A 26,424-nucleotide genomic window follows, 5' to 3' on the forward strand; every position below is an offset into this window, starting at 1 on the left:
ATACTTTTGTCTCACCTACAGGACTGATGCAAAATAAAGACAGATTCCTTTCACAGACAAGAGCTCCGTGTTTCCCAGGCCGGGTGTGCCGGTGGAGCCGAGGCTCGCTTTCATCGCACGTACGCAAACATCGTTCCTATAGAAACAACCGAAGCAGCGTTTCTCTTGGGTCCTTACCGAAATCTGGCCGAACACGTACCTGATCGGGCAGTCAGCTCCCCGTTCCGCTTTGCTCTCCCGTAAAGTGCACTTACTCCTCCACCTTTGGCACGCCGAGGTTAGGAGCACCGCCTGCCCAGGTGGCCGAGGGGGACCCCGCCAGCTGACGATGGTGCTGTCTCTTTCCCTGCTGGCAGGGAGCAGTCACCGCACCCCCAACTTCGCACGTCCGGGCGGAGCGTCCCAAGCTGGGAAGCGCGGAGTCGCTTTGGTCCGGCTGGTACCAGCTCCCGTCTTAAGGAGATGAAAAACATTACCGATCCCAGCAGGAGCTGAACGCAGGCCCTCGCGTTCCAAGTCCTCGTCTCAGGGTGCGTCCCGCGGATCCGCACGGCGACTAACACAGAAGGAACGACGGCCGCTGCGCCCTCCGCAGTTGTACCCGTTCGTGCAAGATTGGGAATGTCTTTTTTAAAATTTTTTCTACTCCCCAAGCCTCCAGCTTAGGTTGGTCTCTATTTATTTAGAATTCGGTACCAAAAACAGAACAAAGAGCCCTCACGTGAAACGATTCACAGGCAGGCAGCCCTGCCGTACCCCGGGCCCTGATCTGTGGCTTTGGAAACGCTACGGTGCATCCTTATCCTTGCCTGAGTCCTGCCAGGGAAACGGAGCTGCTCACAGAAGAATGAGCTGCCTGGAGGGGAGGTGGAACGGACAACGTACTCTTTTGCCATACTTTATTTGGTTCTACAAATACAGTACAAAAATAGAGCTCTTTCTGAACATAATTAAATGTAAGCCTTTTTCTTGCATTTCAACCTTTCCCCTGTGACCACGTCCACTAACGGCCGGACTGTATTCCCCTCTAGTTTGCAAGAGACAGTGTCAGCGTAATTTAATTATAAAAATACTGCAAAAGACAGATCAGCATTGCTACTACGAAACTGCAGGAAACGCTCGTGCAGATTTAACATTCCTCTCTGAACAGGTTTTAAATGCTCGGGTGCTGGATACCATTTACAAGAGCTCTCTGCTTTCAGTGCATTTTGTTTCTCACCGTGACGCTCAGCCAGTTTTACACGTTTTGCTCCAGAACGTATCCACGTGGTCTTGATAAAACAAAAGTGGAACAAATATGCATATATTCAAATTACTTAAGAAGACATAATTAACCTGAAGTTTGAAATGAGGACAGGGCTTCTCCCTTCTAATGCACAAGATTTCTGGAGGTAAAAGACGACTGTAGGCTGGAAAGCCCAAGCTGAGTTTTCACAGAAGGCAGGTATTCTTTAGACAGGGAATGTTCAGGCTCCTCCAGCTCTCGCTGCAGGGTGCTGTACACCTCAGAGGCAGTATTTCCCCTCCTGTGGCGATGAGACAGCGAGACCAGAACTCTCCCTCCCCCCTGGTTTGGGCAAGGTATGAATCAAAGAGAGCGGCAGCAGTCCTTCGGCCAGCTCGCCACAGGCCGTTACGTAGCAGCTGCGTGCTTTAGTTCTGAGCAAGCAGGAAAAAACGGAAAGGAGAAAAATGGGAAAAGACAGTGCTGATGAAAGGAATGCCTCGGAAAATTGAATTATTAGTGCTGAGTGATGCAAAAGAGAGCAAAAAACCCCAACAGCACAAAGTGATCTTCTCAGAAAGTACAGCTGCACAGCTGCTTCTCCTAAGTCCAAGGCCAAAAGGCTGAACCTAATTACCTCTGACAGCAAAAGAAACTCCTGATACTGAATGAGGCTGGTCCCCAATCGCTCCGAAACCCAAGTGCGCAGGAAGACTCGGTCCTTAACTGGCAAAGGATACTTTTGTTGTGACTTGTTCTTGCATCTGGAAACGGCACAGGAACGCTCGTTCTGATCACAGTTTCTCAAAGGGGAACAACTGTGCTGCTTCTCCTTTCTTTTCTCGCTTGCTCTTTCTGGTTGTCTTCTCTTCTTCTTTCTTCTCCAACTGGCGATTTTGGGGCCAAGAAATGGCCGCCTTCCCCACTGCAGTCTCTGAACTCGGCCCTCCTTCATCGTCAGAAGAGAATCCCGCTCCTTTCTCTGCCTCAGGTGCTGACGGTTCGCTCTGGAAAAAACAGGCATGAAAATTGAAAACTTGTTCTAGAAATCCCTCATGACTACCCCTTTCTGAAAGGGCTTGTCGTCCGTCACGGCGACACCGAATGACATTACAAAAGTTGGCTGCTCTGGTTTGGGCTTCTCACCCAAAGCGGTGTTTCTACTCCTGGATGTCAAGCGTTCTTTCAACACAAGCGAAATATTTTTGGCTGCGGAAGAATAAAAATAAACCTGCTTTAGAAAGATCATGCTTTTCACCTTTCTCAACGGGGAAAGGGTTAAAAACTAAACCATCTGACTGCGTAACAAAAAGCAGCCCCCTCTCATCCTGTTAGCTGCTTGCTTGGCTTGGAGGGATAAATCTAGGAAGGGGGTATGTCAAAACAGAAATAATACCAACAAAATGATGCTTTGGGAAACACTAATCTCTTGTTAAACAACAATGAATCTTTCATGGACGTGACCCCGTGGAATTTCTGGTGTGGTTTTGTTACTAGTGACTAGTCACACGCTAACAACAGGGAAGAAAAAGATTTCTGAGCAACTGCATTCTGGGAGTTCTACGCTCTGCAGCTGGAAACATAACCCATTGGAAAGACTGGGAAAAAATCTCTTGGTAGAGAAATATCATCCTGAAAAAGAAATCACTAATAGAAATGCAGAATACCTTGACAGAGTAGCGTTGCTTCAGTCTCTCTCTGATGAGAAGTCCTTTTGTCAGCAGCTTCCAATTCCCCAGAGCTCTTTTCTCACGCTTCTGCGAGGGATTGTTAGTGGAAAGAGACCAATGTACTATTGTAAGTTTCAACGTAGTTACGCTCACAGAAAATGGAAGTTTGAAGAGTTTAAACTGCCATTAAAAAACCCCACGCCAACTTAAATGTGTCACATTGGGCCAGTAGGATTCTTAACAGTAAAATGTATTGGTGTCCAGTTATCTGCTAAATCCATGAATTATTGTCACCTCCTAATCTGCACCCTGACCGTGGAAATTACACCAGAGCCACCTCCCAAACTGTAACCTCATACCTGTATTCCTTGTTTTTGCTTCCCAGCAGCCATGGGAAACTATTCCAGAGCAGGCACTATTTCAGATGTTGTACGGCATCCCACGGCGGTCCGGACAGCAAGCCCAAAAGGGGGCATTTGGGAGATGCGGCTAGCCGCTCACCGTCACAGAGCCCACCCTTGGCGGACTGTCCCCAGTTCGAATGAACTTTCCTTAATACATGGAACAGTAAGGAAGCTGCAAAAATAATTCTCACCTCCTTCTCCTTCTTTTCTACTTCTGCTTGTTCGTTCTCCCAGGCGGCAATGAGGACCTCTTTATACTCCTCACAGACGACGTAGCCGTCAGTACTAGGAAGGAGAACACAATCCTCTGTCAGCTACTAGAAGAAAAAAGAAAGGGAGCAAATGCCTGCTGACCCAGCCAAACCGAAAGCAAGCTCCTACAGGACCATGTCCGTCTCACAGGGCCTAGGTGTGTAACTCATCACCTATCCTCCCCGCACAAGGGCCGACGCTTAAAGCGTATAAAGTCGCTTCCGTATGCCAGAGCCACAGACTCTGCTGCCGCTACTAGCGCAGAAGAGGAGGGCGTGTACTCCTCAACGCCGGGCATGCAGCTTCGGCAGGAGATCAAAATCTATCAATCAGCTGCGACGGAGCAGCTTTACATACACTGGGTGCGAGTAGCCGCCGTGAAAATCAAATCCAGTGATGGCTTGAGCACAGTCGATGTCCAGCTTCCGCGCCAATCGGTTCAGGTTTGGGAGTCTCAGCTGCACACAGCCAACGGGTAACATGGATGGCAGGAAGAGATAGACATTTCCATATTCATTCCGAGGAACCTGTTATTGCAAAATTAAAGACAAACGGTGACACTCCTGCTCTCTGGAGAGAGGTGGAAATCCTTGCTGCATCTCAGGGGCTCTCCCTTCCTTCTGACCTGCTACATTCCACTCTAGTATTTGATTAACATTCCCATGTCAAGGCAACAGCCTCGATTGTAGCTGCATGGTTCCCTCCTAGGTATGTTCTCTGCCCAGGCCTTGTTACTCGGGCTGTAACGCAGAGAATTAGCAAAGCAAACTCGGGGCAGGCAAATTAGATCAACAAAATCATAGAGTTAGCAGTCTGCACTGCTAGCACTCATCACTTGTATTCAGGAAAGAAAGGCCTCAGTGAAGTTTTGACCATTTCCTCCTGGATCCAGTTACCTCAGGAGTCTTAATCCTGAATCCAGATGTTATTGACTGATCTCATCTCTGAAACATGCAACTTCTGGAAAAATAAAGCCCACAGCTCCATACACCACTTCCTTTAACACCAGCCCTCTGCCTTCCGAGCTACCTTTCCGTCCACTGCTATAGGCGGCTGATACTCCTCTGTCTGCCAGCGACCAAAGAGTGCCAGGTCCTCTCTGTCCCGGTTTGCAGGCTCTGCAAGGCGCGCCTTCCTCGCCTGGTTGGAAAATCCTTTCACCATCTGTGCAAATACAGTGACCAAGCCTGTGGCACCACAACAAGAAGCTGCCACTGATTTCAGACTTTCCTAGGACATCGAAGGAGAAGGCTCTGGGAGAGAAGAAATCTCTGTTTCCTAGCTCCAGTATCCATTGCCTATAAATGATAACCCACGGCACCCATATGCAACAGGGAGCCAGAGCCTGCCGTTCGTATAAAACGCTAGGATGCCTTTCAAGAAGATGAAAAGGGTGCAGTTGTGCCAGATACCCTTGGGGCGGGAAGAGGAGACAGCCGGGCTTTGGGCAGTATATAGGAACTATAGGCACAGTAGGTGGACAGAGCCACAATGCAGCTACCGCAAACCACGCAAGCAAGTGAGAAATCTACATCTGCTGACAGAGAGAAGGCAAAAACCAAACGGGAGTTGAGCTTCAACTTCAGAGGGCAGACGTGCTGCACAGGAGGGAGTCAAACCCTCTTACCTTGTAAGGCACTTCTCCAATCCTCACCACTCGAGCTTGCTTCAGCCAAGTGTCCTTGGAGTGCAGCGTGTGTACACAGTCTCTAAAAAGGCCAGAAGGAAGCACCGTAAGAGTTTTGAAGTCTCTCCATAAGAGACTTCCAAACTGTTATTCACATGTTAGGAACTGTAAAAAAGCTGTACCTAAGTGATACACAAATGCTGCCTGAGCAGCTAAATGCCTCACCCCGTCTATGCATGTGGCCTGAGACTACTGCTAACAACATCGTGGTCTTCACACAAATTAGCTCTTAAATTCATCACAAAGATCGCAGTCGCACATGACAACACGTGCACCACTCACCTGGAGTAGACAGCCTCTCCCCTGCAGTACCCTAGGACAGCGGCTGACTCGGGATAGATCGCCTGATATTTCAAGAGGTGCCTCTTCAGCGCATAAAGAGGGTGGTTTTTGTACTCTCCGATTGCTGTTGGGAGAGGCTGATCTTGAAGCTTAACTTGAAACTGTGGGAATTATACAAAGAAGAGTGATTTCACAACTCTCTTGCACTACCCTTTGTAATAAAATGGATCAAAGCATGGATCAAAGGAAAAAACACCAGAAACTTAATCAGACGAGCCAACAGACCAAAGCATTCTTGCTGCAAACAGGTACTTAGATGTGTACCCAGATCTACGTATTTTAAAGACTCTCTTGAGAAGGGCAATGCGAAACTGTACAGAAAGCACATTAGTAAGTCTCCAGCTTGGGCTGTCCAGTACTTTCGCTACCCAGATTTCTCTGAACAGCCTCCGTTTGATATTATTTTGATCTATCATTGTATATTCCCTTTAAAACATGCTCAATCTGAACATTTCAAGCTCAAATCCAAAATTCCTTCCTCACGGAAAGATTCCTAATGATTTTTGCCTGAATGAGAATCCAAGGACTGGACTCCTGGCACTAAATGTCTGGAATAACCTATTGCCGTTTACCTCATTTTCCTCCTTCTTGTCTCTTTCCACATAGGGACTTCTATACGGCTGCAGCGTGTCCTCCCACCACTCGGGGTCCACACGACTCTTCCTTGTTGCCGTCATCCACACTGGGTCATATCTTTGCGTCACATCCCTGACACTCCCATCATTGTCAAATCCCACGATATAGAAAAGCGGCTTTGTGGCATATGTGAAGCACAGCTGGGGCTGGCCAACGTTGCCATGAACACAGTCTACACACACCCACTTCTCCTCACGTTCAAGGAAAACCTCCAGCCACTGGTCTGTGCCCATCGCTTTCCTTACCTCCTGCTGGCCATCTTCCTCATCACTAGAAATTATTTTGTTTCTCTTTCTCTGTGCATGAGGCAAGGCTGGAGCTGTACTTTTTGCTGGCCTCGGCTCAGCGCCATATGAATTTTTGGATAGCCTTGATTCTGAAGTCTCAAGTTTGGGGCTTTTTATAGCTGTTACCTTTGGCTTCTGGGAACCCAGTGAGCTCCTCCGCCTTTTAGAGACAGTTTCAAAATCCTCATCAGAGACATCGCTCTCCTCCTCTGAAACCTCAAAGTCCGAAACACTGCCCTCATCACTTCCACTCTCTTCTTTGTAACACACTTTGGAGGCCACTCGTCTTCGGCGATCATTCTTGGGCCTGGCTGGCACATCTTTTTCTGCTAAACTGCTCTCTTCATTACTAGATTCCTTCTGTTCCTGGCTGCCTGTAGTCAACTTTGACTTGTGTGTCCTTTTGGTCTGAGCAGTTTTGCGTTTCTTTGGCTCCTTGGTGTCTTCTTCGCTCTCTGAGGACTTTTCATCCTGTCTGGCTTTTCTGCAGGGGCATTTTTTTGCCACAGCTTTGGGTGTTGTGGCGGAGCTCTCCTGCCCCTCAGAGGTACCACTGACAGACTGCCTCGTGGATGAGCTTTTTCCCTGCAAAGAGAGAGGCTATGTCACTTTTATTACCAACGCTAAGAATATGTTAAAAAAAAAGACTGAAATTGGCACGAGGTGCGTGCAGACCAAAGGCTGGCCACCATGGTAAATCTGCATGTCTTAGGGACTTGAAAACTTCAGGCAAATGCCTGAAGGGAGGCGTACTCAAGCAGCAACTGTTCGCTGTCTAAGTTTTAAAGAAATTTAAAACCACAGAAGCATAAGAAGTCTTTGCTGAAACACACAAAATGGGTGGTTTCTTTAAAGGAGAAACCTAAAAATTAAGGGTTTGCATCTGCTGCACTATAGACAGAACATTGTCATCCTCCTGGGTCATGCAGTAAGCGATTCACTTCAAGCTGCGCCTGCCAGAAAGTTTTTTCGATCCTACTCCCTAAACCAGTGACCTATTCCTTATTCCACACACCCAACAAAATCTACCTTTGCTCTTGTCTCCTTGAGAGGAATAGGCTGAAAAGACAGCACGAGGCGACACAGCAGCTGCAATGCTCGCAGAATAATTAAAAATATCTGCAAAAGAAAAAATAAAGCATGTTTAACCTTTTTTAAAGGTATCCAAAAAAACCACTTGAAACTTTTTTACAATCTGTGTCACAAATCATTTTCATTCCTACCTTTTTCCCAGTGCTGTGTACACTGACACAGATGCGTAGGCAGCCCAGGTGCTACAGTATTAAAGCACCGCACAGCCTTCTCTGGCTCTTATTTCTGTTACTGCTGTTAACTCACAGATGAGGAACCAGTTCCTAAAGAGGCTAAGTGAACCATCCTGCCGGAGCAGACACAGTCGTTCACCCGCATCCCATCTACCCTATCAGTCTCTCACTCTTGAGGAAAACCGAGTAAGATGACTCTAACTCCTGCCTCCCAGAGGTGGTCACAGCCAACCACATGCCACCAGCTGACCCCAGCACAACCACCAGCCATGCAGAGAATGTCATTCCCGTCGCACCTGGCAACTGCCTTCCTGCACGGGACTCGGCTGAAGCTGCCTAAGCAAGGCTTGCTTTGTGTCGTCCTCCTGTCCCAGGAAGTGACATCTCTGCGTTTCCACAGCAAGGCTGCAAAGCCACCACAACTGCTTCCTGCTACGCAGCAGAGAAGCTGCATCATCCCACTTTATCAGCAACAGGGCAGAGCTGCAAGCCATGCACCTGCAAAGCAGAAGCTCCCTTCTGTTCTTTCAAATGTCCTCCGTCAATTTGATCTCCTATGTTTCCCTCCGCCCCTCGGCTGTTTTACCAAAATCTCCGCGTGACTTGAAGCAACTGACTCCACTTCTTCCCTTAATCCAATTCCACCACAAAATGACTGTAGAGTTGAAGTCCTTTTGAAGCCTTAGCCTCAGGCTGCCCTAAATCAAAGCTCAATTCCTTTGGCCTTCAATGGTGACTCATAGTAACAAACTACCAACCTTCTAACTCAAAGATCTGTAAAGAGTTTCTGTGGCTGCAAGTGAGCCGAAGAATTTCCTCACTCAAATTAGTATTTCAGAAGAAATTTAATATTTCTTAATATTAAGCTGGTTTTCTTTGATCTACACTTTGATATACAGCAATATAAAGAAGCCAAAGCGTACTTAGGAACAAGTAGCTCTATACACTATACATAAAACCATTCACCGCAGAACACGGAGCACGCAGTGACACCAACCAGAACTAGAGGCTCCAGTTAGGCACAGTTCAAATTGAATAATTTAATCACAGAAGGACTCCAGATAAAAATACAACAACGACAAAAAAAGCCACGGCATCACCTAAGTCAGCAATTTGTTTTCTTCAAATCCATCCCTCAAAGACCACTCTGTGTGTGCCCTGACAGCACCACAGCACTGATCTAGCACGCAAACTCAGCAACCAGCCCTGCACCTCCCAGTCACTTACATGAACCAACTCTTCATCATCTCGTGCAGCGTAGATAGCAAAGCGCCTCTCCAAGGTCGACTGAAGGGGCTCTCCTTTTTCAGTGGAAAGCTCATCATTGACAGTGAAGGTTCCAACAAACCTGAAATATGAGACACCTACGTACTGTCTAGTGTTTGTGACTGTATTCTTAAACTTCATAGTTCATCCTTGCCTTCTGTAAAAAGGACAGACTCTCACCCTTGTATTTAAAATCAGAAAAATCACTGAAAATTGGTAATTACATTTACCCCCTCCCTGAACCCTGGCTCTACGTTCTGTGTGACAGCATGATTAGGAGAGAGAGTTTTACCATTTCACCAAGTTGGAAAGGTAGAGAAGGTCCACGCGGCCTGCAGGCACTTTTGTGAAGTGGGTGGGGATGATGGACAGACCAATGGCATGAAGATCTGGCTGGCTGCAGATCCTGTTCCTATAGAAACCATTTGCTAATAAACACAACAGGTGAACCTGAGAAAAAGAAGTTTTTATAGTGAGCTCACGAGAGATTTTCTTTGCTGGAGCTACTGTCCATGGTATAGACCAGGAAGGCTTTACTGCTGCTTTTAGCAGAGACAGGCACCAATGGAGCCTCCCAGGCAGGGTGACACAGGGCTGTCTTCAGATCACCATCAGAAGACAGCAAAGCCTTCAGGCCCCTTCGGTGTCTCCTGCCCTACATGACTGACAGTTTAACCCCGACAGAACGAGCAGATACACACTCAGTGGAGAAATATACACCCTAGTCACATCTGCTTCGATTTAGAATTTTACTAATGCGGTCACTGATGTTTCTAAATTACAGTTTAGGAGAAGTCTAATGAGCATTTGTCAGGACTACAGCCTTTTTATTTTTTCGCTTCTAGCCATGGCCCCAAATAATTTGATCAAAATCAGTTTTTTCTTCATTATGAATCAGTTCACACATCTTTATGTGCCATTTTTTCTCTGCCAGGTTTCTCTGTGACCAATACCTTATGTGTGTCCTCACGAACCTCCTTGCAGAAACGTTTCATCATTCTCCGAAGATACAGCTCAAATTCGGCTTTCCTTTTTTCTCTGCATAAGATTACAAAAGAAATGGCTGTTGTGGGTTTTCTGCGGACCTGCCTTTCTACATGCCCGAATTGGATCAGTTCACAAAGAGAATCCATCCCAGAGAAACTTCTGTGCACACTTAACCAAAGTTTAGTTACTGGCTATGTGAACAGGCAAACAGGCTGCATATGACTAATAAACTGTGAACTCCACATACCCGACTACGGAGAGCTTGGATATATTCAGATGGCCTAAATTCCACCTAACTTTATGTGCCTACAGTTCCCTAGCAGACAGCTTTGGACAGCTCCATACTAAACTTGTAATTCACTGTCTGAATCGTTTGATGTTTAGGTTACTGCTGACATTCCATTCAGATTCCTGGAAAAAATGGTTTTCTCTTCATTGATGAAGTCTTTTAACTTAGAGGCAACAGATATTCTGGTTGCTTTGTTATGAAGGGCTGGCCTGGGACAGTGCCCGCCCTGTAGCAGCATGAGATATCATGAAGCCTCCAGCCGCCACACAAAGCAAGCCTTCCTTGGGATAACGCTCCCAGCTGCCAAGGACACTCATTTGACCCACCTATCCACAGCTCAGGTACGGGCACACAGAGGCTCCCGCCTGGGCTGTTAAGATACTTACAGTACAACAATGCCATTCACCCACAGCTCTCCTCGAAGAGAGCTACTACTGTCCCTGGTTTGGAAATGTAGATATTAAAGCACAATGAAGTCACACGCTCGATTTTCAAGAAAGCTGAAAAACCTCCATTCCCACCAACTTCCACTGAAGATTTTTGGTAAAATTGTCAGTGTGTAAACTCTTTTCCATCCCAGGACCTCACATCACTCCAACTCAACAGGCTGCACAAAGTGGGGATTTCCACCCAGAGCAGAGCAAGTCAGTGACAGTCAAGACTTAGCATATTTTTAACTTCATCCTTTAATGACCCTCCAACTGCCTTCCCTGTTCTTACCTCCTCTCTCTTTTCTTCACCTGCTCTGGGGTTTCAATCTCTATCTCGACAGGATTGCTTGGCAGCACCGCTGCTGGAAGAACAGCCGCTTCTTCTAACTTATCTGTGGCGGGTTCCTGGAGTTCTGGAAAAATAAAATATTACTAAATGATAAGTAAACATGGAATGGATGCCCCAGGGAGGTCTGACAATGGGATAAGAACCTACCTATTCCTTCTCAAGTGTTCAAATAACCTACAAACAGAACATCCCCAGTAATTACCAGCTCCTGGATCTTCCATAACACTGTGTGTGCTCAGTTATTTCAAATAACTGTGGGATGCCAGTCACCTGCAGCTGAGGCATCAGCTCAGCACGGTCTATGGCAAGTGACTGCCACAGGCAAGCTCAATCAGGAGAAAGGTGAATGAAGCAGATGTGACTTGAAGGGTGCTTGTAGAGTAGCAAAAAAACCCCTGACAACTGTTCACTTTAGAAGGCATAAATCTGTAGCAGCAAAATACAAAGATTATGATCATCATGATTCTTAGCACAGTTTGTTGATGGCCACCTAATCGAACAGCTCAGTTGGTTTCACCTCCACTCTCCTTTACTAGGAAGTCGCAGTTTTTAATCTTCAAACCAACTCATTCTTTGGGGCCTACTCAACATTAGACAACACAAACAGCTGAGAAAGTGCTTTGTGCATAGCAGCATAATTTTAACATAAGCCAACAAATAACAGTGAAATTCAAGGCACTACCACCAGGTCAGTGGTTGTCTGGTTTTTTTCTACTTTGGAACCGTTCTAAAAGCATTGTGAGATACGAACGTTTAAAGACACAGATATGCACATGGAGCATACTTCAGGTACACAGAGCATATACATTTACCTGAATCCAAATGAGAAATGGTTCAAAAATCAAATTACAAAAAAAAAAATGTTTATAAGAATATTTACTCCTTAAAACGAATAAACATGCAATTGGTACCTTCCACGTCCTCCCATTCATCTTCACTTTCATCATCATCATCATCCATATTGTCTTCACCCATCTCTTTTTTAACAGGAGATTCTCTCTTCAACTTTATCTCCTTCTGAGGGGTCTTCAGCGAGTCACTGTTACAATTATCACAATGGCTTTAGCATCAGGAAGTGTAGGTGCTTGTTTATTTAAGAAAAATAGAGGAAGAACACACTAAAAACAGAAAAAATAAATGAAGCGTGACCTCTGCATCAGTACCAACACATTGAGTATTTGACAATTAAACCACAGATACCTTCTCTATAAAGCAAACCGTCTTTGCCATAAATAACCATGGGCTCAATGGAGCAACACTTTTTCAGTGCAAACTTAGGTCCTGGTTCTGCAAGGACGTTTAGGAAGGAAGATGCCTGAACCTACAAAAGGCCCCATCCTTTAGAACAGCTTGTACAAATCAGTCCTTGGAGAAATAGTTTACTGAATCATTTGTTCTTACTGAACCTTCAAAGTCTACTGAATTTAGAACTGTTTCTCTTTCACTACACTAATACCCAAGGCTCTGGCTGGCTACTGAAATGAGATCAATCAGTGTAATTTCTTTTTATTAATTTATTTGCTATAGCAATCGCCACGGGCAGACCATGCTGATATTACATTCAGATTCCAAAAACCACCAGAGAATGATACGTTTAAAGATTTCTGCTCATCATTTTAAACCCAAATCTCTGGCCGACTTTTCTATTCATGCTGGACTCCATAAAGCCTCCTTAGTCCCACGTAAAAACTATAACAAATGAAATAAAATTTTATATTTAAACCACTGAATTTGAAAAGGCTCACATATTTGTTTCCCATACAGACTATCTTCCCCAGGACTGACTCTGCAATGAATAAGACGGTACTTCTGTCCAGCTGTGTGACATAAATGTACTGAATTGGACTGACAGCCTAAAGTAAACTGCTCACATGCACATATGCAGCACTGGGCCCTAAACAAATACCATGTAACCATGAACAGAGAGCTCCTACAGACTCAAATGATAATAAGTAAACCTACCTGCAAGTTTCCTCTTTGTCATGATTTCCTTTATTTCTAGTATTTTTTTCTTTTATTAGTGATTTTGCCCCTTTTTGTTTTGAAGGCTTATTTGCTGAGTTGGAAACTCCAGTATCACAGTCTTCTTCCTTCCTCCTAGCCAGAGCTTTTGAGTCGTTCTTCTTTATTCTGGGCTTTTTCTCTTCAAAATCATCTGCACGGGACAGAAGAAAGGAAGATACGTTAAAGGATGAAGTCTTATCTCCATGGCAATCAGAAACTATACCTCCACGGACTTCATTACAGCCAGCTACAGAAGAAAGTGGGCACTCACAATGACGAGCATGTCATTGTTTCTGAATAAATAGGCTAAGAATCGAACGATGAGGCCTGTTTAAGGAAAATACTCGTAATAACGTAACGCGCAAGAAGTACATAAAGATTCCCATAGTCCTACCAACGGGGTCAGTTCAAAAATAAGTGTTGTACTTGCCAGTCACAAGAAATTATTACTTTGTGAAGCTGCTCTGGCGAACTTTTCCAGTCCCGCCTGTCACGGCCGCGGCCGCAGCCGGGGGTGTCGGCAGCCCCGCACGGCCGAGCTGAGCCAGACCCCCACCGGGTCGCTCAGGGCCTGATTTTCAGCCTTTCCCAGTGCTTCCAGACAGCGTGTGGGCCCCGCCGGACCTGTCACGGACGGATTTAAACCCCCGATTTCTGCCTGCATCGCCCCGCCCGCTGGCACTGTGGAGAGCAGCTCCCCACGCGCCCCGCCCGAGGTAACGGCCCCTTCCCTCCCGGGGGCGGCCGAGGTCGCGAAGGGCGAGCTGACCCCGCCGCTCCCCAGCTCCCCCGAAGCGCCAGAGGCCGGGAGAGGCCCTAAGCCCCGGCGATGGCGCAGCGCCCGGCCCGGCCCGGCCCGGCCTCCCGCCCGCACTCACCCTCCTCCGGCTCCGGCTCCGGCTCGTCCCGCGGCGCCCCCGGCCCCCCGGAGCGCCTCTTGCTGGCAGCCGCCGGCCGGGGCGATGCTTTGCGCTTCCTGGCCATGGCGCTCCCCCGGCAGCGGGCAGACCCCGGCCCCCGCTGCCGTCCCCGCCGCCGCCCCCCGGCCCGCCCCCGGCGGAGGGGAAGGGGAAGGGCCATAAAGTCTCGCGGGAGAGCGCGGGAGGCGGTTTGAAAGATGGCGGATGAGGTGGACCAGGTGAGCGGCTCCCTGCTTCCCTCAGGGCGGGAGGCAGCGGCGGGGCCTTCCCCGCTGCGGCCGGGCCCGCCTTCCCTCCCCCGGGCCTGGGGAAACCTCCCGCGGCTGGCGGGGCCTAAGATGGAGGCAGGCTTTCGGCTGCCCAGCTGGGGCTGGGCGGTACCTGCCGGCAAAGCCCCCCGCTCGGGCAGCCTTCGTGAGGCGCAGCCCCCCGGGGGAAGCGCTTTCTGTGAGGAATGGAGTTACTGCACGGCGCGCCTCGGTCCTTGTGCTGCCGGCGGGGGCGTCGGACTGCGGGCAGGGCCCGCTTCAGGCCCCTTTCCCCCAGGAACCGCCGGAGGAGGGAAACGGAGGGAAGCAACTGAGGAAAATACCCTTGGCTCTGCCTCACTGAGAAGGAACTAGGTAGCATGCTGCGGGATATGCACAAAAACGTTCACGCATTTTAGCTGTGACCCTGAAAATACGCCCTTAGCACAAAAAAGAGACCTCAGCCCAGCGTGCCTTCAGGTTTCTAATCCGCTCCGCGGCCTGGCACGACTGCTGTGTGGTTGAGCTAGGCCCCGAGGCGAGGGGGGTGTGGGGCAGGAGGGCAGCGTGTTACCGAGCTGACTGACCTGTGCTGGCAAAGACGGCAGCCTGGGTTTGGTTTTTCCAGCCTGCGCCATGTGGTGGCATATGTGGTCCCTAAGCTCGCTAGCTCATGCAGATTAGGCTTTCTGCTGTACTATGGACAATGGTTGCTGGTAAGGAATATAGTTTATGCAACAGTATGTGTGAGGCGTGATTTGCTGCCAACCAAACTGAAGTTTTTTAACTTCTTTTGCTCAGGCTCATGAGTATCCATGGAGTGGTCATATCAGCTGCACTCAGGTTCAACAGGATGTGAAGGAATATTTGAATCTGTGTTCTTACCTGCTTGTTTTCTGTCTCTCACAAACACTGAGGAATGAAAAAGTTCACAGGCTTCTTCTGTACAAATAACGTTTTTAATTTTGTTTTTTTAGCAACAAACAACAAATACCGTAGAGGAGCCACTTGATCTCATCAGACTCAGTCTAGATGAGCGAATCTATGTGAAAATGAGGAATGACAGAGAGCTTAGAGGCAGACTACATGTAAGTAAAACTTTCAGAACGCTACCACGCTTATTCAGCTGAGCACTGGGCAGCCTTTTTTACATACAACAGCCTAGTACACAGATGCTCTGTCCCTGGAAACATTCAAGGTCAGGCTGGATGGGGCTCTGAGCAACCTGATCTACTTGGAGATGTGCCTGCTCACTGCAGGGGCATTGCACTGGATGACCTTTGAAGGTCCCCTCCAACCCAAATGATTCTGTGATTCTTCCATTGATTGTTTAAAAATATTAGTTTAAAAGTGCAAGTAGTTGTATCTCTTGGTTAAAAATGCAGAAGTGGTTAGAGAAGGTAGGTTAAAGATCATCTTAGTATCAAGGGCTGAACCCTTTCTCTTATCAAAAGTGTAATGTGATTAGTGGCAAAATCTAATCTGTTCAGTACTCTGCTTCTCCAGAGATTCAAGAGATGTATTTTGGTTTTCTTGTCTCCTGAATGACACCAAGCAATTCATTCCACTGCTTTTGGCTTCTATTTCTGTGTCTGTGAAATAAGCAATAATGCTGCAGGCCTCTTCTTGTGAAGTACCCTGAGGTCTCTTTAAGAATGAATTAAGAATGAGATGATCGTTATCAAACAAGTATCTCTTAAGACATACACTATGAGGGTATGATGGGATTATGTACTCAGCTGGACTCTCTGCAAATCTCGTTTGTCTAAGTGCTTTCTTCTGAGAGTGATATGTCTTTTGACAAGACAGATTTTTGCTTTCTATTAAGTCAGTCATCCTTCCTGAGTACTGTACTGTGTTGGGGAAGAGATCCAGCTGCCCCATGTGTTAACTGGGCCTCAGCTCCTTTGGGAGCACAGAGACAAGGAGAAATCCATGAGGCACACATATAGTTTGCAAGATGCTTTTGTAAGGTGTTTGGAACGTGTGCTTATTTGAAGTTTTTGTAGCATTGTATGAATTACAGCTTTCATATCATTTAAGCTGGCCCCAGGCAATCAGTTCCAGGAGGCTGGACTGGCAGCAGAGAATGTATAGCTGGTGTAATGTTAACAATGTGTGTCTGTCTCCGAGTTCTTGCATGTGTTCTCACTGAAAGCTTCAGAGCTGTTTCCTGGAAGAGCGTTTCAGTGAATATAAATGTCTTCCCCTTTTTTTTTTTTATGCTGCAGAGTACTGATTTGCTGGCATTTATGTTTGAAATTATAACTGATACTACTTTGTTTTGACATAGTGGCACATTTTGGTCACAATCAGGCTAAACTAATTATGTCTGAAAGTCTTGCTATAATTCTCATTTTAATAAGCTTGTGTTTGAATTTTAGAAGAAATAATAAACTAATTCATTCCTACAGGCATATGATCAGCACTTAAATATGATTTTGGGTGATGTGGAAGAAACTGTGACTACAATAGAGATTGATGAAGAAACCTATGAAGAGATTTACAAAGTAAGGACTTCAGTGTATTTATCCCTATAGAAAACATTTTTAAAACTAAACTGTGTTATATTGTTAAAGTAGTTTATTGCAGACTACTTTTTGAACCGAGATCTAAAAGAAGGTTGGGGCAAATTGTTCTGGAAGTACAAAGGATATCCAAAGTTGTGGTGTTATTATATTGATCTCTTCAGCATGCCAGAACATTGTATGTTTGAGATTGTTTGTTGGAGTTGTTTCTGGTGTTTTGTTATGATTGGATTTGGTCATATGCTTAGCAGATATGTTTTGTAAACTATGCTTTTGTAAATGTAAACTTTTCTTTCCTTCTTCATAGTCTACCAAAAGGAATATTCCGATGCTCTTTGTCAGAGGTGACGGCGTTGTGCTTGTAGCTCCCCCATTGAGGGTTGGTTGAAGCAACAAAGGATTTAACCTTGTTGGAAAGTTTCAGGCTTTTGGACAATGGTTCGTGTTTCGATCACGTGTCTCAAAATTCTGTACGTGTTTTCTATAGGATGTTTTTGTCTTCTTTTGGGAGAGGGAGGGAAGGGGAACCAGTTTGTCTTGCAGAAAGTACATGTAGTCAATTGAAGCAGTGTAAACCCAACCTGATTTTCTCAGAATTAATGTAACTGCTGTAAATTGGCTGTCTTGTCACATCAGTAAAAGAATCCTTCATTTTTGCAATCTTGGCAATAGCACTGTCTTAATTTTTTGTTTTAAATAAATTTGGTTTATCTTTCGGATTTGACTTGTCATGTTTTTATGTTGAAGACGTTATTTTCATGTTGTTCTATAGAGCTAGTGCTATATTGAGTTGTAGTATGTAGCCTCACTTTCTGAGAAAACAGTAACTTTTGTGTGTTGTGTAATTTCTGTCCTTGCTAATACCCCAGTCTTGCAGATTGATGTTTGAGGGGGTAATACTACATGAATCTACTGTGCTATAATTTATGGCTTTCCTGTGTTCAAATTCTTGATGCAGATCCTTGTAGCAGGGAAATAGTATGTATATGCATCTTCAACACTAAGATATGTAAAGAAGATGGGCTTCTTTACAATGTTTTCACATGTTTTTATCGTGTCTTTTAACAGAGCTATGGTTTGCAAGGCCAGAAGTAGAGACTGAGGTTGTTGCCTCACATGCTGTTGAGTTGCCTGCTGCATGCATTTGCTTCCCACTGTCTGGAGCCCGTTTCAGTTCTTGAATACATTGCATTCTGCTGAATGCTTAAGATGCTGATTAGTTACCTGTGGTGAAGGTGCACTAGAACCCTGAACAAAGCTCTCCCTTAATATACACTTTCTCAGGCACACCCTATTTGCAATTTATTCTCTTTATTGTATGGAAGAAAAAAGGCACTTACGACATGTTTTAATAAGCATGTTTGAAAGGCATATGAGAGATGTAGGACTGCACGGGGACATTTCCCATAGGAAATGTGACTTGTGACTTAATAAATTTAATTTATCTAGGTTCTTAGGCATGCTTTGCAAGGTTGGCAAAAGCAGCTTGCTCTGGCACTTTCTCCTGCAGTGAAAAATCTTCATAGCTTATGTCCATAGCTTGTGACGGTGATGAGGAATGCAAGATCTGCCTTGGTAAGCTCCAAGACAGACTCTTCTTAAAGGAATACTAACTCTTTTGGCAGTAAAATACATACACTCAGAAGATGAATGTACACTTCACGCTCTTTGAAATAAAGAAAGCAAGGACTGATACAAAATCTGCTCTGGCTTCTCGGTGGCATCTGTTCTCATACAATATCCTCTAGCTTTGGGATAGATTTAAAAAATAGGAGTGATAGCTGAAGCTGAAATAGTGAAGCTATTGCTGAGAATTAGTGTGCTAATAGCAATTCTAGTCTTAAATTTTTAACCACGTGGAGACTTGCTACCATATTCCTTGCACTTCGTCCTAGAAAGGACAAATCGCCCCACTTGTACACACGTGCAAGAATTTGTTATCTTAAACCTGTGTACGATGCTGTTTTCATACATAGGTCCCTCGTATGCAAATGAAAGAAGAAGGCATCTGTACAACTTACTACTATAACATTATTTGAATGAAAAACAGATATGCAGTGGCTTTCTAGCAGACTTCCCTCACTAAACCATCCTTGCTTGAGGTTGGTCTGGGCTAGGATGAAAACAATTTTCTGTGATTCCTCTCTCATCCGTTCCTAGCATGCTGTCTCTGCAAGAGTTAGCTCAGCAAGCATCAACTCCTGTTCTGTACAAGGGATGACTGCACTGGGATCCTTTTTAGTCTACTATCTTATTTCCTGTTGCTCTAGGAGGCCAGAATAAACGCTTAGGGGGAGAGAGGAAGAATAGGTGACCACAGTGATGGTCCTCCAGTTCCCAGGGATCTGCACATCTGGGAAAGGAGAGAGTATGTTTCACAGAACCCGAGGGATTTCTCTTTCATTAATTAGTTTTCATCCTTTTAGGAGTCTGGTAAGCCCCTTGCTATGTATTGCTATGGTATGTCACAGGCTGAGCATGTGTTCTCTGAAGAAATAACTCTGGTTTTGGCTTTGTCTGTTTTGGGCTTGGTTTTGAACTTGCTGCCTGTCACCGTCATGTGTGTGACAGACAATGTTGGCTTGGTGGTATTCAGAGGCAGCAGAGTATACATTTACCTTTCCAACTTCGCTACTGCTAATTGTCCTTCAGTTTTCTCTTTTCCAGGTTGCAAACAGATTTTCTATTTAATCATTTTTGATGAAAGCTGCTCCATCCCTTTTTGTACTGTGTGATTTTTGTATTAGAGAACTGACATGATACACAAGGTGTTGGTACGCCAGGAACTTCTGCCTTGATAAATTTTAGGATGAATATCTGTTAATAACACTTTTGTTAGGTTCTCTGAGAATTATAATAGAGATGCGAGATCTGCATTTCCTTTACTTGACCCGTATTTGTCAGCATAACACATTTATCTTTATGTCCAGTAATTCTATATTACAGAGTATCAGCATGGTTGAAAGAGGTGGGCTCACCTGAATCCCTGTAGAACTCTCTTAAAAATTGTCTCGTTTGTCACCTTCTGCTTCTTTTGAAGTTTTAAGTGAGAAATTATCCATGCTGGTTGCTAGCTCAATTATTGTCTAATTGATTTCTTGGGTATTCGCTGTCTGATTATAAAGTTCTGTTATTGTTTATGTCCCTGAAATGTCCAGTAGCATCTTTCACTGACCCTCCAATTTGAAATGCGTTCTCCAGAGTGGGAGCCAATCTAAGCTCCTCCATGATGAATGTGGATTAAAAAAAATACGTTTAAAAAGCTTTTCTGGAGTCTCGTCTCTTTCTTACTCTTCTTTCTAGTCTTTGATCATCTGTTGCCTGCACTAACCCTTTGCCAAGATTCCCGCTCCTGATGTGTTTGAAAAAGAATTTATCGTTAATTTTCCTCAAATAATTTCTCAAGATTTCTCAAATGCCTTTTCATATTGTCTTATGTTTTTAGCCTGCCAGAATTTTTAGTATTACTCAGCTTCTTTAAGGCTGCCTTTTTATTTCTAGTAGCTATTTATAGATGGCAGTAGCCTTTCTAGTAGCCTTCTGGTAGTTTTTTGCCTTTGGACTGCATCTTTTTGGTAGGTGACAGAGTAATTTATCATTTTATTGTCTTTGAAGAATTTCTGTTCTGCCTGCAAACATTGGACTCTCAGCAGCTCTTTTTTAACAAGATTTTTATTATGTAATTCCCTTTTTCAGAAGTGCTGGTATAGTTGGACCTCTGGTATGTTACTGCTTTTGTGAGAGTGTCAAGCTACCTGTGAAATTTTTGTGTGGACTCCTTGTGAAATTGATTTTTGAATCTCTAACTCATGTAGGACGCTAGATGGTGCTGCATTTCCTCAAATTCAAGCTTGGTTGGCTTTGCCTGACTGATGTATGTAGCCTGTGTCAACAGGCCCTGTAGTTGTACAATTAGTCATTTGTTTTTAATTAGGATGGCACTTGCTGACAGCTTTAAATTAACTCTGCTGCTCACCCATAAGTAAAGATCAAAATATGTTTTGATGTTTATGTAGGCACAGACCAAGCCCCCAGAAGAGTTAAAGTAAAACAGTATGTGTGCCTTGCATTGTCAGATTTTGAAATGCATGAACTCCAGACTAGCAGCTTTGCTAGTAGCATTAGCTGAAGAATTATGCCATATAGAATAAACTGTGGTTAACCACTTTGCTGCTAAGCACTGCTTGGAGCAGAACTGCTGTGTGTGGTATCCAGAACTGCTCCTGCACCCACTGATTGTTGTACTGCTGGTTGTATGGCTGTCCAGGAACTTCACTGTAGAACTTCATTGCAGTTAAACCTCAGCAGGAGGAACAGCCTGCACATAGGAATGTATGTACATTAAACTCCCGAAGTAACAAATGTTTCAGTTTATTTCAAGTCACCAACGCTGCTGCCTTTTTGAACCCACAGAAATAGATTTTGATCCAGTCTACGTATTTGAACAAGAACGAATTTTGTTCTAGGTCATGTAGGGTTTGGGGGCATGTTTTTTTAAAGTTGAACAGATCTTACGTTATGTGTTTCATTCCTGCTGCCCAGCACAGGACAAGCCCAGGATTTGGATAATAGGTTATAGTAAGACTTGAGCAGTGTGTGCAGTGGCATACTGCTGCAGGGACTCGGGGGGGGGGGGGGGGGAAGCAGACCAGTATCGATCATGTTGGGAGTTCTGCAACAACACTGTCTCTTCTTGGTGCTCCTGTTCTTGTTCTGTAGGCATTGGAAATTTATAATTTGACATACTCAAGAGAAGGAGGCTTGTAAGCCCTTAGAATTCTTAGTAGAACTATAGCACTGGGAAGGGAGCCGATTCAGTGCAAGATGACAAACGTTGTGCATTGTTTTTTGGACTGATGATGACACGTACAGAAAATCCCATCAGGCTTATTAAGGTTTAAGGCATTCATGCCAAGATCATTGATGGGCTGAATACATCATTACTGAGGGTGTAGGACTCCCATGTTTCTAAACAGGAAGCTGCTTTCATATACTAAACAAAAAGAATGGGAATGAAAAATAGAAAGTTCTACAGAAAATTGAAGCACAGTGTCCAAGCCAGCCTTTTTTGGGGGGGGAAGAATGGGTGGAAGGAAGAGAATAGATGATGTGGGTTGGAGCGGAAAACAAGAACCACTGACGGAAAAAGATGTAGTCAGAAGCCCTGTTTATGAGTGAATTTTTTCATTGTTACCCAAATTAGTTTGAATGGAAGAGAGGCCCACTCCCAAATTTTGGAAACTTAGGCCAAAAAGCCTATTTAGTTTTACAATGGCATTTGATCGGTTTATGATGTGACTGCCTGCAACAGCAAGGGACTAGGCGTGCTGACTGTCTGTGTGGGCAGACAAGCTATTGCAGAAAACACTGCATAAGCCTCTGGAAGAGTTGGGTAATGACTGATCACGAAGGGGGGTTTTAGCAGTGTTTTCTTCTGTATGGTACCTGGTAAACATGGAGATTTACTTACCGAAGGTGCGTACGGAAATCTTCGGAAGAGATCAGAATATTCCAATGTAAGCATGTTTTGTGAATTAGGAGGATGTTATTTGATCCAGAGTATGTACGGTGTTCCTTAGTCTTATACATTTTTGTATTCTGAAAGTAAGGGATAACATAAACCTCAAATGGAAAAGTTAAGTTTTCCTATTTGTGAAGATAATACTGTTCATGTGGCAACATAAAACAGTTCTTGAAAACTGCTATGGTTCCATAAATTTTAGTAGGCCTAATCTGTGTTGTATATTTAGGTCATAAAGTATCTTTAATACCTCAGGTAATTGATGCATTTCCAGTTTCTCTTTGGTTTTAATGATGAAAATTGCTCTAGGTTTTTAGAACCATTTTTAATTAATTGCCTGATACAGACCTATGCTTTATGCATCTGTGCTGGCTAAACATGACGCTCTTTGATCACAGTCTGTTGGTTCATGTCACCCAAAGCCCACATCAGTACATAGTTGCCCTTGGCAGTAGATGATCTAGTGCTTTGCCCAGTCTATTTCTGGATGATTTGAGCAAGGAACTTTCACCAGTGTCTTTAAACCGTTTGACAAGTGGAAGCCTCGATTCCATAAACTCTATTGCGATAGTGGATCAATTTTAGCCTCTGAAGGGGACTTCAGTGCTGCAGGCACCGTAGTCCTGTTCCTTTCTCACAGCACTCGCTGTTGCACAGAAAGTTTATCATCTTTGTTGGTAAGGAGGCTGCAAAAACCTTTGCTGGCAATGGCGCAGTTTATTAAATGATTCATAGTCTGATCTCTACCTAATAGAACTCACCGTTGTGGCACTTCTGCGACAGTAAATTTTCATTTGCTCTTCTCGAATCTGCTAAACTGTTGGGCAGTAAAACCTCTAGTTTTATGTAAATCATTGCATCAAATGTGTATGTCACTGGAGCCTGTCGCTTAATGCTAATCAGGGTGAAATGCTGTGGAGAATTTTGACCGAGGAAGTCACAGAATCCCTTCTCCAGTCTGTTCTATGGAAATCACAAAGAACTTTCATGAAAGCAAACTTTTTCCTTTTAAAAAGAAGAAAGTATGCTCCTCTAAATTTAAGTTAAAGTATGTAGAATATTAAGTATAAAGCCTACGGTTGTCATAATTGAATGCATTACTGAATTCTTCCAGAGCCTTCAAATTTCAGTGGCAGGGAAAAAATTTGAAAGGCGTAAATGGTGCTCCAAATCTTGATTTCTTTAAATAACCTCTGCAACAGATGACTAACTTTGTCACTCATCCTTAGCATATAATTGCTCTGATTAATTTGGCTTTTTATGCTGCAAAGGTGACACAGGCTAGGTAGGCCTAATGACCTTTTTTGCAGAAGGTAACTGTTACTGTTACAGTTCATCCTGTGCTGTAGGTGGTGTGGTAAAGCAGTGTGTTGTAATTTGTTCTGTAGCGCCTATATTTAGTACTTTTTAGTAAAACAGTTGCCTCCCCCAGCTGCCCAGATGTTGCATGCCGGTGGTTAGCAGAAGTCTGAGGAAGAAATGAGATATCAACAGATAACATCTGAGAGCTAATTTGATTTGTTCTACATTTGTAATGCATTCCTCCGAGCTAAATTCTTGTTGACTGAGGTGCTGCTTTATAAAAGGCAAGAGATCCAAAGCTCTGCTGCAACCCAGGAGAATACACTATTGTTAAACTGAACACAACTCTTAACAAATTGTTTTTATACCAAACCTTCTGATTTTTATTGCTGCCTGTTGGTGTAATTCAAATATTCAGAGTTGTTTCTGTATTAATGCGGTCCTATCCATAAAGCACAGGCTCTAATCTCAGTACCAGCTAATGGAGATTTTCCTCGTGATTAAACGTTAAGCCTTTGGAACTTATTTGTCCTGCGTTCATTCCCCGAAAACCAACCTAAAACCAGCAATGCTATAGGCATGCAGCTTCCAGATTCACAACATCCTGTGGTTAACGCAAGAGATCTGTCCACTGTACTCAATCCTAAACCCAGCTGTCATAGCTATTTTTTTCTTTCTTGAGGCAGTGTGATGTCTGTACAATGTTATTTTTCCCCCCTTTCTCATGTGCAGTCTTATGAGTTAAGGAGAAATATTTTACATGTGGTGTTTCAGGTGTTGAATATGAAGTTTACTGTGCAATTTTCCATTACTTCTGTTTTCCTCTGGATTTTCTTTGTCCCACAGAAAGGTTACAAGGTTTTCTTCTTGGGAAGCGCTCTCTTACCTCCCTGGTACCAGTCTTGAAACATAGCTCTGAGAAGAGGGTGAGCACTGTTCTCGGACTGGCACAGCTGCGCAGAGGAGACAGCGAGTCACACAGAGAAACAGTAGTATCGTCACACTCACAGCAGAGATCTGCTGGCTCTTGATCCAGTGCCTCTTCTACTGTCTGGATTCTTTCAGTACAGTTCTGTCCCTTATAATCTTCCTTTCTTTTTTGAAAAGGATGCAAGCTATACATCTGACTTAATACAAGTGACTCATTTGATCACAAAAAAGTAAATTTTAAGGATGTAAACAAAACCACTGACCAAATCTCCCTTGCGTTTTCCTTCTTTTGTAGCCTATAGCTAGTTAAGTTGTCAGCTTCCAGAGTATACTCCAGCATGTTCTTTATTGTGACTGGTTTTTTTCCATTTCTCTTCTGTTCTTCTTTAACTAGTGTTTAGGTTTTTTTAAAAGAAAAAAGCAATCTTAAACATCAGTGAACACTTAAACATCTACATGTTGATGAAGCTTCTGTAGGTACTGCACTGATCTCATAGAAGACATGTCAGTAAAGTTGGCAGTAGTGGACATCTGCCATATTAAGCAAATCTCTGAAACTCTTTAAACTACAGCCACAAACTGCAGTTGCAGTTTTGAGCTGATGATCATCTCAACGTATTAGTAGGAGAAACGTCAGATACATGACTTCCTTTTCAAAAACACCTATTCTCATCAGCTATTTCATAAAGAAGTGCAGCCGTGTAAGGAAGGATTTAACTTTTGGCCTGTCCAAAACATGCAGGTACACCTCTGAAGCATTTGTCTTCTGTTCAAGGTGTTCCTGCCCCAGGAAGTCCTCTCCTTGTGCTGAAGGGAAGGTGTTAGACTGTGGGTTGCAGAGCATCCTTTGAACTCATTGTCCACTCACTTGTATTTTTGTTTAATGTAAGCCTTGCCTGTGGCATTAGCAGTTGCATTGTGCTCATGTTAGTTATTAAGCCCTAGGATTTTTATTTCTGAGAGTTAAATGATGGTTGAATATCTAAAGCCATGGAGTTCTGCATGCAAAAAGTTCATCAAAATGTTTGAAAACTTTTTTGAGTCTGGCTCCAAAATTTTCCAATGTCCAGAGGTGTAACATATATGTGGTCTGTGTAGTATTTTCTTCTTCCAGCTGCAGATGAACCCCCTTTTTCCTGCATTGCTCTGCTCAGGGATATTCTAGTCTTGGAGGAAATTTGATTTTGTGTTTCCGCTCTTGAAACCTGCTGTTACAGCACTGCTGGAGTTCTCATCTCTTGCATGCCCAGCTGATAGGTGCAAGTCTGTGTGATGGATGAGGGAGAATTTCCAGGAATTTTTCAGTTTTTCAGTGCTTGCTGATAAAAGTGCTTGCAGGGCCTAAGTAGGAATTATTTGCAGTGTCTGAGCAGCTTGGGGAACTGACATGGGTAGAAGATGTGTAGCTTTAACCTGAATCAATTCTCTGGTCAGTTCAGGGAACAGGAGCTGCTTAAGCCAGCACTGCAATTGGGGCAGAAAGTTCATTAAGCTACTGCTTAAAGTAGCATCAGAGTCCACTTAGTGAGGAGCAGAGGTGGCAGAGTCCCCTCTTCAGCTTGTTAGTACTGATATGAAGGAGGAATATGTACAAGAGAGTTTGGAAGCACTGAACGTGGTGGGAATTGTGGTCTCAAAAGAATTCCCAGGGCGTATATGGAAGGTATCGCCACTCATGATGCTTAGCCTATTAAAGGTTTAGGCATTTTAAAAACCAAACAAACAAAACCCCCGCTTAGCTAAAAATGTGATATTTAAAAGACTGTGTTCAATTGAACATTTCATCTCAAATTTCAGTAAGTTGTTTGGTTCTTTTCTTATTGCGTCAGAAGATATTCACCCACGTCTTACACAGCAGAATTGTGAGATTCCTATACAGCG

General features: G+C 44.3%; 2 protein-coding genes across 5 annotated transcripts; one reads left to right on the forward strand and one right to left on the reverse strand.

The window, feature by feature from the left end:
- Nucleotides 1-885: 885 nt before the first annotated feature.
- Nucleotides 886-14,174, reverse strand: XPC (XPC complex subunit, DNA damage recognition and repair factor). Of its 4 annotated transcripts, none has more exons than XM_087745480.1 (16): nucleotides 13,973-14,174; nucleotides 13,053-13,245; nucleotides 12,002-12,129; nucleotides 11,031-11,154; nucleotides 9,988-10,072; nucleotides 9,327-9,484; nucleotides 8,996-9,116; nucleotides 7,533-7,622; nucleotides 6,630-7,088; nucleotides 5,521-5,681; nucleotides 5,179-5,260; nucleotides 4,581-4,715; nucleotides 3,909-4,078; nucleotides 3,491-3,584; nucleotides 2,893-2,982; nucleotides 886-2,232 (listed from the first exon to the last, which is right to left on the reverse strand). In XM_087745480.1, the coding sequence occupies exons 1-16, from the start codon at nucleotides 14,172-14,174 to the stop codon at nucleotides 2,020-2,022; spliced, it is 2,505 nt and encodes an 834-aa protein (XP_087601606.1). In that variant the 3' UTR covers nucleotides 886-2,019. The 4 variants fall into 4 exon arrangements, with proteins under 4 accessions (XP_087601606.1, XP_087601604.1, XP_087601603.1 ...); XM_087745478.1 differs by having other exon boundaries at nucleotides 4,581-4,691; nucleotides 6,153-7,088; XM_087745477.1 differs by having other exon boundaries at nucleotides 6,153-7,088.
- LSM3 (LSM3 homolog, U6 small nuclear RNA and mRNA degradation associated) lies at nucleotides 14,097-20,056 on the forward strand. Its single transcript, XM_087745484.1, has 4 exons — nucleotides 14,097-14,232; nucleotides 15,240-15,350; nucleotides 16,677-16,772; nucleotides 17,098-20,056. The coding sequence occupies exons 1-4, from the start codon at nucleotides 14,212-14,214 to the stop codon at nucleotides 17,176-17,178; spliced, it is 309 nt and encodes a 102-aa protein (XP_087601610.1). The 5' UTR covers nucleotides 14,097-14,211; the 3' UTR covers nucleotides 17,179-20,056.
- Nucleotides 20,057-26,424: the final 6,368 nt, after the last annotated feature.

The sequence above is a fragment of the Nipponia nippon genome, unplaced genomic scaffold (genome assembly GCF_047370975.1).
Source record: "Nipponia nippon isolate SJK-2023a ecotype South Korea unplaced genomic scaffold, ASM4737097v1 scaffold_9, whole genome shotgun sequence".
Classification (NCBI taxonomy): Eukaryota; Metazoa; Chordata; class Aves; order Pelecaniformes; family Threskiornithidae; genus Nipponia; species Nipponia nippon.